Consider the following 13216-nt stretch of genomic DNA (forward strand, 5'->3'; position numbering starts at 1 on the left):
AAAGAATATGAATGTCATAGGGACAGCAATCTTCTGTTTTGTTCATTATGGTATCCTTGAGGCCAAAATAGTGCCTAGTCCCAACTACATATTCAATAAATTCAATAAACATGTATTGATTAAATTAATAGTGCTGGTCTGGAGTGGGGAGCCACCTCTCTTCTACTTCCTTGAGTGACAGTAACATGGTGTTCAAGTAGAACGAGGACAAGGTCAGCAGCTGTATTTCCAGCTGGTTAGTACCATACCATGAAATATGGTACCACAACCATTGTGTGCTCCTGTCACCAGCAATAACCATGTCACACACAAATGCCTTTGGTTATAACTGGGTCCAGGCAGAAGCCTGAATTCCTTGGCTCTGCCCCCAGAAGCTCTGATTCAGTAGATCCAGGGTAGGGTCCAAGAATCTGCATTTCTAGCCAAGTTCCTAGGTGATGCTAATAGTGCTGATCCTAAACTACACTTTGAGAACCAGTAGGTGAGAGCACCTAAAAACTATATTAGTATTTTTATACTCTTCAAGAAAAGGAAAAAAAAAAAGCCAAAAATCCTGACGTTCCAGTGACCTGGCTTCAGGGGGTTTGAAAAAGAATGGAACTGCTGTTTCAGTGAAATGAAAGCAAAAACCACTAGGTCTTTATTTTTTTAACAGACTATCTCCCAAACATTCTATTTTTACTTGCAAATATAGTTCTAACTGGCTAAAACAATACACCAAACAGGTAAAACAGAGAAATCACCATGGCTGGCTAACCTTGATAGTGTGGGCTATTAACTCCATCATTGGTTTTCTTAAAATTACTTTTTTTTTTAAAGATGTTATTCATTTATTCATCAGAGAGAGAGAGAGAGAGAGAGGCAGAGACACAGGCAGAGGGAGAAGAGGCTCCATGCTGGGAGCCCGATGTGGGACTTGATCCCAGGTCTCCAGGATCATACCCTGGGCTGAAGGCGGCGCTAAACCGCTGAGCCACCAGGGCTGCCCAAAATTACTTTTTTAAAAATTTTATTTTAAGTAGGCTACACTCCCAATGTGGGGCTTGAACTCATGATCGTGAGATTCAGAGTCTCATGCTCTATGGACTGAGCCAGCCAGACACCTCAATTTTTTTAAATTACTTTGAGGAAGAATCATAACCACGTGCTTTTCTATTGTTAGATGCCAAAGGCCTTTTCCAGATGGATACTAGAGATTGAATCTTTTTTTTTTTTTAAAGATTTTATTTATTTATTCATGAGAACACAGAAAGAGAGAGAGAGAGAGAGAGAGAGGCAGAGACACAGGCAGAGGGAGAAGCAGGCTCCATGCACCGGGAGCCCGACGTGGGATTCGATCCCGGGTCTCCAGGATCGCGCCCTGAGCCAAAGGCAGGCGCCCAACCGCTGCGCCACTCAGGGATCCCTAGAGATTGAATCTTACTACAATGAAATACACCTACAATAAATTACAAGCCTGTAGATCACTTTCTTCAAATGATAAAAAGTCTGTCATCACCAGATAGAATCCACAACATCTTCTGAATCCACCATAATAGAACCTGCAATGGATTAGTAACAATTTTTACAAGTTCTACATTCGTCATCACAGAGGACTTAAAATGATCCCCCAAATTCACATTAAAATCACCCTGAGGCCATTATTTACTCTTCCAATCTGAATAGCCCACAGAGGGATTATAATTTATATACATTTGTAGCTGTTTATAAAGTCATTTTCTACTGTAATGGTTATACGTTGCTAACATAGATTAAAAAATAATTTTATTTATTTTTTAAAAAATATTTATTTATTTGTTCATGATAGACAGAGAGAGACAGAGGCAAAGATACAGGAGGAGGGAGAAGCAGGCTCCATGCCGCTCCAGGATTGCGCCCTGGGCAAAAGGCAGGCGCTAAGCCACTGAGCCACCCAGGGATCCCCAAAAAATAATTTTAAAATGAAAAAGTAAGGTGAAGTCTACGTTCTTAGCAAAGAAATTCAAGAAGCAAAAATCTAGAACGTTAATGAATGGACTGTTAAGAAGATGGCAATACTACATCAAAATGTACCTCCAGGGCAGCCCAGGTGGCTCAGCAGTTTAGCACCGCCTTCGGCTCAGGGTGTGATCCTGGAGACCAGGTATGGAGTGGGCTCCCTCCATGGAGCCTGCCTCTCCCTCTGCCTGTCCCTCTGCCTGTCTCTGTTTCTCTCATCAATCAATAAATAAAATCTTAAAAAAAAAAAAAAAAGATGTACCTCCAAAAAGATACTGCATATGATCAAAAAATGTCTTAGCAGACCCCCAATGCACAAATCTAAAGATGATTCTCAGTTAAGATTAAGTATTTAAAAAAAAAAATCAAATATTTTCAATCCAAATTTACCATCTGAAGTGTGCAAAGTGTAAAATATACACTAGATTTTTACAACTTTGTGAGAAAAAAAACATAATTTTTATGTTGATTATAGGCTTAAATGTTAATTTGGATACATTAGGTTAAAGTATTAAACTATTTAAATTAATTTCACCTCTTTGGCTGTGTTACTGTGGCTGCCAGAGAATTTAAAGATTTATTTACTTATTTGAGAGAAAGTGTGCATGCACATGTGTGCATGCACATAGAGGCAGAGGGAGAGGGAGAGAGAATCTCAAGCAGACTCCACGCTGAGTGCGCTGAGTGCAGAGCCTGTTGTGCAGAGCCTGTCGCAGAGCCTGTCGCAGAGCCTGACACAGAGCTTGATCTCATGCAGATTCACAGCCTGATCTGAAATCAAGAGTGGGTTGCTTAACCGACTGTGTCACCCTGGACACCCACTACCAGAGAATTTAAATTACATGTGGCTTGCATTAGATTTCCATTGCATAGTGATGGTCTAACCCAATTCTGCAAGTAGATTTACTATCTCCTCTTCCTTTAGGTGATTTCTAAAAAGCTTGTAGAAGGTGATAATGGAGCAATGAAAAAACATGAAACTATGTGGTACGTCTGACACAGACTGTCAGGAAAACCATGGGTCAGGTGCTCATCCACCCCGTCACTTCAGGTGCTAATGACCTCACCTTCCTAGGGGAGGGAAGATGTGTCCCTCTGTGATCACTGTGCATATCTATATCTATAGCCCCACACACACAAATTATACACTTTAATTTCAAATTGCAATTAACTGTATCAGAATCCTGAGCAGTGTTAGGCTGAATATAAGGTCTCTGTTTATGAAAACTACCTGGTTCCTAATACCCAAATACCTCCAGCTCCCAGTATGTACTTCATTCTTACAGAAGAGACACATCTGTAACAACTTTATTTTTATTTTTTTAAAGATTTTATTTATTTGAGAGAGAGAGGGAGAACGCACATGAGCACCGGTGGGGGGGAGGGGCAGACAGAGAGGGAGAAGCAGACGCCCTGCTGAGTGCGGAGCCCAAGGAGGGCCAGATCCCGGGACCCTGACTGAGATCACGACCTGAGCTGAAGTCAGACACAAGCAACCGAGCCACCCAGGTGTCCCTGTAGTAATTCCTTTAATCCCTGTCTGTTTTACTGCAATGTCCTTAACTCCTAATTTAGAAAGTTTCTCTTTTCCTTGCATTGCCAAACCTCTATAATCATAGAGGACACCAAAGGAGAATACTGGTTGAGGAAGAATACCAAAAAGAAGTACCATCTAGTTACTCACCCAACACTTGCTATATAACCATTAGGCCTATGCACCAAAAAAACCTATACTGAATACAAAAATTAAACATTTTATCCCTTGAGCTCTTTTCTAACCTTCAAAAAGATACTTATAAACCTATAAGGAATAACCTACTTGAACATACTTTAACATACGTAGGTATGTGTTGGGGCTTCCATAGCCTAAGGACAATATTGTTAAGGAAAGTAATGTACTGCTGGGGAGAATTAGAAGTAATTGAGAAAGTTAAAACGAGTTAAAAGAAAAAGAAAATTGAGGGGGAGATGAATACTGCCAAAACATTAAAATATGTACATGATTTAATTACCCTGTTATAAAATATAAACTTCAAGGACTAATTCCAGCACATTGGAAAAGAACCACAGCCCGTGCAACAGGAAAGCATTTAATTCCCAAAGGTGTTTCAAACCCACTGAATATTATCATCCTGCAGCAGGGCTTCACAACTTGTGGCAAGCTCTGGAGATGACTTTGAGTGGTACTCGAGTGGGAAGTCCATAAATATTCACTGAATGAATCAGAAAACTCACGCATGGTGCGATTAATATTCAGAACCCACAGCCAGTTAATCCGAAACTAGAGCTAGAAGCAGAACAAAAAGCAGTACCTAAATTTAATCCCAAACCATTCCCCCAGCAGTCAGCTCCCCTTAAGTTTTTTCATTCTATGTAGTTTATTCACGCCTTCTTTTAGGAAAGTTCCAAATCCTCTTTCCCACAATCTCCCTCCTTCTTAACCAGCTTCCCAGATAAAAACAGAAGACAGCAGTTTCTAGTCTCACCATTTTTTAGACAAATAATAACATCTCTTAACAATCACCCACAAATGTTCAAATGTCTGGCCTCCCAAAGGCCAGTCATTGTGCTCGGTGGTAGAGCACAAAGGTAAGTGTAACACTAAACCTACCTTTCAGGTAGTTTATTGGGGAGGCAGACAAGCAAACAATTACAGAATTAAAAAAAATGCTTGGAGAATAGGGCAGTAGTGCCACTAGAGGGACTCTTTACTGGTTGGGAGGGGAGGGTGACAGTCTTCAGCGAACAATAAAAGAAACAAAAGTCAAAACCAAAAATAAATTATAATTGAATATGCCTGCGACTATTGTACTAGCCCCTCAAGTTAGCACGCCGAAGTGACTCTCCTAATGAAAATCCTCTTAAAAAAAGAAAAAAAGCTAGAGTTCATGACACTGGCACTGAGTACTAGCAAGAGAAGGAAAAAACCCCTCACGATTCAGCAGGACATAATGCTAAACTTAATTAGTCATGATGTCAAGAGGCTTCACCCATTTATCGTCTGTCCCTCCTACCTGAAGGTGACTTGACTGACCCACTCTTGTGATTTCAGTTGTTTTTTTTCTAGCAGTAGTGATGGTCTTGCAGGGATCCATCCATACTTCCTCCTTGATACTCCTTGCGACCACCAGCAAAATCTGCTGGACTGCTGGTTGGCACTGCAGCCACAGAAGAAATAAACTGACCATGTACATGAACTGGATGAACCCACACTGCTTTGTTACTATTCAGAAAGGCAACAACTAAAAACATCATTAGCAAACACTGTGGGAGGGTGGTGAGAAAGGTAGTAGGGATGGCACCCTGGAAGGTACCTAACAAGGAAATTCATCTCTTGCTAGTTTCACAGGACACTGAGTTTTCATTTCCAGGTACTCAATTCTTAGGACATATCATCAGGCATGAAAGTTGGTTTTCTAATTCCCTGTGGCTACAAATCACTTCCAAGCTTCAGGCCCACCTTGTCTAACATTCCTCTGCCAACAATGTCCTGTCCTCTTGTCCTTACCATCCCAATAACAACCTCTCTTTTCTGGATCACTCACTTCCTTCCCATGAAATCTAGATAGTATGTTCTCGTAGGAAACTGTCTGCTTTAACGCGTATTTCCAACATGAATCAGAACACGGCTAATATATAAAAAATTACCACATTTTTTAAAAAGTCTGATTTGCACACCTCTTAAGGGCTCTTTCTTCGATTTTATTTTATTTTATTTTTAAGCTTTGAGAGAGAGAGAGTGCACAAGAGAGAACATATGCATGCAAGTGGGGACAAGCTGACTCCGTGCTGAGCAACAGAGCCCTACGACCCTGAGATCATGACCTGAGCCAAAATCCAGTTGGATGCTTAACCAACGGGACCATTCAAGCGCCCCTTGTTCCTCAATTTTAATAAATAATTTCAATTGAAAAATCTATACCTTATCATTTTAAAAAACTGAAAAATATCATAGCTCCTAGCACAGCTCTAAAATTAATATGGAATTAATCTTTTACAAAGGAAGATTTTAATTATGAACAGCATTTGACTTTTAACTCTTGGGAGAGGAGGGGGGAGAGAGAGAGAGAGACAGACAGACAGACAGACCAGTGGGTGTGTGCAGCAGGAGAGGGAGAAAGAGAATCTTAAGCAGTCTTCACACCCGGTGCAGAGCCTATAGGAGGGCTAGATCTTACAACCCTGAGATCATAAGGTGAGTTGATATCAAGAGTCTGACACTTAACCAGGCACCCTTAATATTTATGAATATAAAATATAGGAAATATCTCCTTTTGAGTTCATGCTTGTGAGAACACCCCCCCAGAAATATTTATAATGTAATTAAAAAACACTATTTCTAAGATAATCCAATGATACCTTAACTTTCACTAAAAACAGCTTTTGGAACTTCCAGTTTAAAACAAAAACAAAAAACCCCCACAAACCTCAGCAAATATATATGGTAAATGTTATAAAGCTGATGTTTTGAAAATGACTCATAAGTACATGGATTTCTTCATTTTTAAGATATTGCAAGCCTAATCTAGGGATTTGTTTCACATTAGAATTTTATGAAGTTTCTATTATAAAAAAAGTTTTCAATCTTTAAACAAGATCGCTGCTAATACATCTTAAAATTCTAAGTCTGGGGATCCCTGGGTGGCTCAGCAGTTTAGCGCCTGCCTTAGGCCCAGGGCGTGATCCTGGAGTCCTGGGATCAAGTCCTACATCGGGCTCGGGAGCCTGCTTCTCCCTCTGCCTGTGTCTCTGCCTCTCTCTCTCTCTCTCTCTCTCTCTCTCTCTCTCTTCCCCCCTCTCTGTGTCTCTCATGAATAAATAAATAAAATCTTTAAAAAAAAAATTCTAAGTCTGAAAGTAATTTCTTCCAAATTAAATTTCCAATTTAAGATAAAATTTTACGACTTAACTTAAACATGAATGTCAAAATATAGGGAAAATGAACTTCAAAACCACCTTTTTATGAAATCGAAGACCCCAGAAATTAAAATATTTACATTCTTATCTATCCTTTATTGAAAAATCAAGGTAAATGTAATTCACAATTTACTGAATTGAAAAAGTCTTACGTAAAAATGTCATAGTATTTTAACAGATCATAGTTAAAATAAATGGTCTGACATGTTGGTAAAAATCTTCTCAGTGGGAGTCAATTTACTTCACTTACAGGAAGGCAAAAGTCACCACATTAAAATCACAAGCCAATTACCAATCCTGGCTTTGCAATTCCCAAATCCTGAAAACAAAATTATTGCACTTCACTCTGGGATCATTTGCATGTATGCTTTTAGTGTCAGATAACATTTTTAGAGAAGAGAAAATTTAAATCTACCAACAAGAGTGGCACAATTTCAAAATATGGTACAACTTTCAAAATCTAGATTAATGGCCTACCTACTTTTGTACTTTACATTTTGAAAATAAACAGCATCAGATGCTTCTGAAAACAGTATCTACCTACCTGTTCACTTACTTGCTATCACTTTTATATACGAAAAGTCTTCTAAAGCTAGGGGAAACATAAATCCAGTAAAGATAAGGACTCTATTTGAAATCTCGATGGTTTCCAAAATCAAGAGTAGCCACCAAAAAGTTAAGAAGGCACTTAGGAAAAAGATTCCCTCTCCGAAGTGGGGCAAAATTAGTTAAGAAAAAACGTTGGGCGCAGCCCGGGTGGCTCAGCGGTTTAGCGTCTGCCTTTGGCCCAGGGAGTGATCCTGGAGACCAGGGATCAAGTCCCATGTCGGGTCCCAGCATGGAGCCTGCTTCTCCCTCTGCCTGTGTCTCTGCCCCTCTCTCTCTCTCTCTCTCTCTCTCTCTCTCTCTCTCTCTCTGCGTGTCTCTCATGAATAAATAAAATCTTGTGTTTAAAAAAAAAAGTTGATAATTATTTTGTTATCAGTTCATTTATCCATTCCTTAAGCATATCTCACATGTGCTGTAGAATTGTGCCACCAAACTTACGGAGCTGTGCCTCATTCACCCCAAATTCCTTGGTTCCTAGCAAAGTGTCTTATACATAGTAGCAACTGAAAATAGGTTGACCGATTTAAAGCAATAAATATGTTCCTAATTCCAGGTAATCAATTAGGCTCGAACTCATGCAAGAACATTCATAATTTCATTTTAGCTAACAAGCACTGAGTAATCTGACATGTTTTTAATTTGCCAAGCTATTAAATGGATTTTAAGGTCTGAATTACATTCTTATATTTTAAACATATTCAAAAGAAAGTGTGTTGTGAAACATTAAAAAAATATACTCTTGCAAATAAAAAAGACGATGACTGGTATTATTGTGTGTAACATGGAGCTAGATGGTGTTGGTATGGTGAACATAATGTGACCAGGCACTGATGTAAAAGGTCTGTTAACACGACAAGAACATTATAAAGAGACTTAGAGGATGGAAAAATGGAATTCTGGCTAGAAAAGTCATAATGGGCAAGCAGGAGACTTAATTAATGTAGAGTAACTGCCGGCTCCACTCAGACAGGGTCCTGGGAAGGTGGGGAGCCTGTTTCCCACCAGGAAGAACAATTACTTCTCTACCAATCTACACGGTGGTGCTGCTGGAAACGGAGGTACAGACAATGGATCGAACCAGTTACTCCCCATTACAATTGCCCATAGGAAACGAGGGAATGAATACCAAGCAGAGTGGGCCCTTTATGGGCTCCCAACAATTCCAGTTCCATCAACTCTCTAAAGCTCTAGTTGAGCAAAGTAGGCAAATTATAGCCCACAGGCCAAACTGGGCCAAATTCAGCCACCTCCTGTGTTTGTATGGCCTGCAAGCTAAGAATGGTTTCTACATTTTTAAATGGTAAAACAAAGAGTCACATTTTATGACACATGAAAATTATATGAAATTTAAATGTCAGCATCCAAAAATAAAGTTTTCATTGGAACATCACTATGCTTATTTATTTACGTGTTGTCCATAGCCGCTTCTGGCACTACCATGGCAGAGATGACGGAGACCCTATAGCACACCAACCCTACAATATTTACTACCTGGCCTTTTACAGAAGTATGCTGAACCTGGGCTAGAGCTTTTCTTTATGCTCGCCGGGTTGCATCTCCTTTCTCTGAGGTGGTCCACCGCTTCACAAGGTAGAGACTCTAAGCTTGACAGATGTCCATCTTGGGGCTGTGTTGTCGGAAGTTATGTCATTACATAAAATATCGTGCAACTCATTAGGGTGAGCACAAAGACAAAGCAACAAATCACACATTTGGAAGGCCCTGAAGAAGTAGCAGGATCCAAATACAACATTACAGGCAGTACATCTCAGATCTTTGACCAGACTACTACATCGAGTTCTGGGTCACACGGTGAAAGGAAACAAGAACCCACAGAGAATTTGGAGGTTGAAGAGATGATGGAAAGAGCTAAAAAATCACACCACTAAAGAAATGCTCAAAGAAATGGGACTCGTTTGCCCAAAAAAGAGAAAGGTAAGACGGGAACTACAATAGTGAGGGTGTCAAATTCTACATTTGTTGATAGATTAAATTTTTACTGATGAAAATAATGGCAGCCTGAACTAATATTCCACAAAACACATATCTAGTGAATTAAATGTGATTCTTAATGAGACTGCCACTCCTGCCATAGGCCATAAACTAGCCCCTTAAAAGATAATCACTTGTCAAATACTGTACTGTAAGTCTTCAACTGACAGATTATAGGAATGTTCCTTTTTCAGAAACATGTGGCATTATGTAAGTTACCGGAAAAAGTGTGCTATTAATGTGCTGAGGTTCAGTAATATTCAAGCAACTAAAAGGTAATGTAAGTTTCATAACCATATGCCTTTCCACAGGACCAAATAGGGGGAAATGGGCTTAAATTACAGAATTTGTGTTACATTCAAGAATGTTCACGCAGTGGGGTTTTAATTACTCTAAAAGATTACGGAGGGAGGGTAAAGAACACTTCCCAGGACACCTCTGAATTAGATTGGAACTACCTGGATGTTTTTCTGAAGCAGGAGAATGGTTCTCAAATCCAATCGTCCAGTGCTAATTCTGTAGTTTTAACTCTCCCAGTTCTTATGAGAGCCTGCATCCATGCTGTTTCACTTTGTCTTAAGGGTGGTCAACGTACGTACAACTACACCTAACATAAATTCTAGTATCTCAAATCAAAATGTGGTGGTAGCTTTAATAACTTCTTTTAAATTACAGAGATAGAGAATACATTCCCATTTAAACCGGAAAAAAATGGGAAAATGGGCCTAGTTGCCAAATACTTCTATGAGCCTAAGTACCTTATCTCAAAATGTCCAACACTTGCACACAGCAAGTGAAGACGGTAGTTTTGAGCCTTTTAAAATACAGAATCCTTGAACACAAACTGTTCTTTGAGTCAATCTCAACACTGCAATTAGTAATACAAATTCTGAAACTTGCTCTAAATATAATTCTAATCAACCTCAGTTTTTCAACCTCGTAATTCTAAGGCCTGCATTTCCCTTAAGAAAACCCTTCCAAATGGGGTGAGGCACACACTAACCTGACTCACTAAACTTTCTCCACTCCTACATCACCTTTACAGGATTTTAAAACCAAGAGTACACAACACTTGCAAGCCACTTCTACAATCTTGCATTGACCTTACCAGGATAAACTTTTCCCCAAGTCACTTAGCACTTTTTAAAAATTCCTTTAAAGACCTGCGGTAGTGAAACAAAGAAAACGCAACCCCCTCCCCCTTTTCCAAACCATATGGCAGTAAATCGAAGTTAACTTATTTTTTTTTCTTTTTTTTTTTTTTTTTTTTTTTACCGGCTCAACGCCTGTACGCTGGTCCTAACCAGGTTTCTCTTTGTGCCCTGGGACTGGGCTAGCGCTGCCTGCTTATTCGCAACTGTACCCCGACCGCGCTGTTAGACCGAAAAACAAGTCCAAACCGCCCCCCTGGCCATCAGCAGACCTCCCCACGGTCATTTACCGAGACCTGGCCAGGGAGACGGTGCACGCTGGGCGAGGGAGTCGCGCTCCGGCCGGGGGATCGCGCAGGGAGTTTCCTCGCCCCGTCCGGGCCGGATCCGCCCCGGGAACTTGGTTACCCGAGCCCAGGGACGCGCCGAGGCCTAGCCGCGAGGCCGGGGCGGGCTCCGGGTGGCGGGGGCTTCCCGCTCCCCGGCCGCCCCGCGGTGGCCCGCGGGCACAGGCGCTCGCCCGCGTCTCCCGGCGACCGGACGCGCCTGGCGGGCCCACGGACGGCTCCTCGGGGTCCCGCCGCCGCCCGCGGCCCCGTTCGGCGGCCGCCCCGAGCCCTTCCGGGACGGCGAGAGCGCTAGGCCGCGCCGGAGCCCGCGGCTTCGGGGCCGGCCAGGCGGGCCGCGGCGTCCGGTATCAGTCCCGAGGGCCGGGCTCCCGCCGGTAACGGGCCCCGCCGGCTCCCCTCCCCCTCCCCCGCCCCATGACAGTGCAAACCCTCCGGCCGGCCCGGCCGCCCCGCCTCCGGCACCAGGCCCAGCGCAGGGCCGCGGCGGCCGTGGCGGCGGCCGTGGCGGCGGCGGCGGCGGCGGCGGCGGGGAGGCGGCGCGGTCCTCCGCCCTCGCTCGCCCGCCCGCTCGCTCCCAGGCCAGGCGCCTCGGGCCCGGCCCGGGCTCGCCCCAAGTCTCCGCCGCTGCCCCGCCGCCCTCTGCGGCGCCCGGCCCGGGCGGGGTAGGCCGAGGCCCGGCGGTGGGGGTGGGGGCGGGGGCTCCTCTCACCTTCATGTCGGGACATCCTAGTTGAGACGGTGGCGGCGCGGCCCCTCCCGAGCTCCGGCTGCAGTGTCCCCGGCGGGGTCCCGGCGCTACCCGCGCCGGCCGGCCGACTCCCACTCGACTCCCGGGCTCGGCCGCGGGGGCGGGGTGGGCAGGGGAGCGCTCCCGCGGCGGCGGCGGCGGCGGCGGCGGCGGCGGCGGCGGCGGCGGCGGCGGCGGGGAGGCGGCGCGGGGCGGGAATGGGGCCGGGCCTGGCCGGGGCTGAGCTCCTCCAGGAGGCGGGTCCGACGCCGCGGCTCCGCCGGCGCCCGCCGTGACTCGGTCACTCTCGGGCCCGCCGGCTCCCGGCTGCGGCGCCGCGCTCCGCAAATCCCGCTCCTCCCCTCCCCCGGCCCACCCCCCGCCCCTCTCCCCCGGCTCCCGGCCGCCGCCTCCGCCTCCGCCTCCGCCTCCTCCTCCTCCTCCTCCTCTTCCTCCTCCTCCGCCTCCTTCCGCCGTCCGCACGCCGGCCCCGCCTCTCGCTGCCCGCGCCGGGCCCAGCCGCCCGGAGGGCCCGCGGCCGGCGGTCCCGGCGGGGGAGGCGCGGCGCCTGCCCGCGCTCGCCAGCAGGCCGCGGTCGGCGCCGGAGCTGGGCCTGGGCCTGGGCCTGGGCCTGGGCCTGGGCCTGGGCCGGGCCGGGCCGCGCCGCCGCCGCCGCCGCGCAGCGCTTAGGGAGGAAGAGGAAATGCCCGGCCGCTGCCGCCCGCTGCCCGCCGCCCGCCGGTGCTGCCGGCCCGCGTGGCCCGAGAGGCGCCCGCCGGCCCGGCCACCCCTGCTCCGTCTGGGCCCTACCCGGGTCCCGGCCGGGGGCGCCCCCCGCCGCCGCGCCGCGCGGGGCCGGGCCGGGCTGACCGCGGGCGGCGGGCGCTGCCCCCCGGAGCCGCGGCGCGGAGGCGCTCTTGGGCCCTCGGGCGCATGGGCGGCGGGCCCGGGGCTGCGAGCTGCGAGCTGCGAGCTGCGGGCCGCGGGCTGCGGGCCGGGCCGGGCCGGGCCCCGAGGACAGGCTGCGCACGCCTGGGCACTCGTGTTTGTGACTGGCTTTCAGCCGGCTGCTCGGAAGGCAGAGGCGGCCGGCCTCGGTCGTCGCCGGCTGCTTCCCGGCCGGTGACTCGCGGTCGGGAGGGGGCGCGGGGGCGCTCCGGGGCTCCGGGGCAGGCTCCTCGGGGAGCATCCCGAAGCCTCCGCCCCGCCAGCCCGGGTGTCCCACGGGACCCGCGCGCCCGCACGCTGCTCCCCCGGAATGCGCTGCTTGGACAACTGTTGCGCTGCGGGGGGGTGTATTTTCCGCTTTTTTTTCCCCCCTGCCCAGGGACCCCTTTCCCGTCTTCATTTCCCTTTTACATTTTTACCCTCTCCCCTGTCGACTTTGTTTTCAGGCTTATTAATTCAACAGATGGGTGTACTGCCCCTGCCCACGTGCTCGTGGGAGCGTGGTTGGTGGAAACGGACCGTGCTTCGGGGGCAAGATCCATCAG

General features: G+C 46.7%; 1 protein-coding gene across 1 annotated transcript in view; it reads right to left on the reverse strand.

Moving 5' to 3' along the window:
- KCMF1 (potassium channel modulatory factor 1) overlaps positions 1-11910 on the reverse strand; it is an 81599-nt gene extending 69689 nt beyond the window's left edge. The window contains exon 1 of the mRNA XM_055327340.1: positions 11706-11910. Within this exon, the coding sequence (XP_055183315.1) occupies positions 11706-11721 (16 nt within the window). The 5' untranslated portion in view covers positions 11722-11910. The remainder of the gene's footprint in view (positions 1-11705) is intronic.
- Positions 11911-13216: the final 1306 nt, after the last annotated feature.

Source organism: Nyctereutes procyonoides, unplaced genomic scaffold, assembly GCF_905146905.1.
Source record: "Nyctereutes procyonoides isolate TBG_1078 unplaced genomic scaffold, NYPRO_anot_genome, whole genome shotgun sequence".
Classification (NCBI taxonomy): Eukaryota; Metazoa; Chordata; class Mammalia; order Carnivora; family Canidae; genus Nyctereutes; species Nyctereutes procyonoides.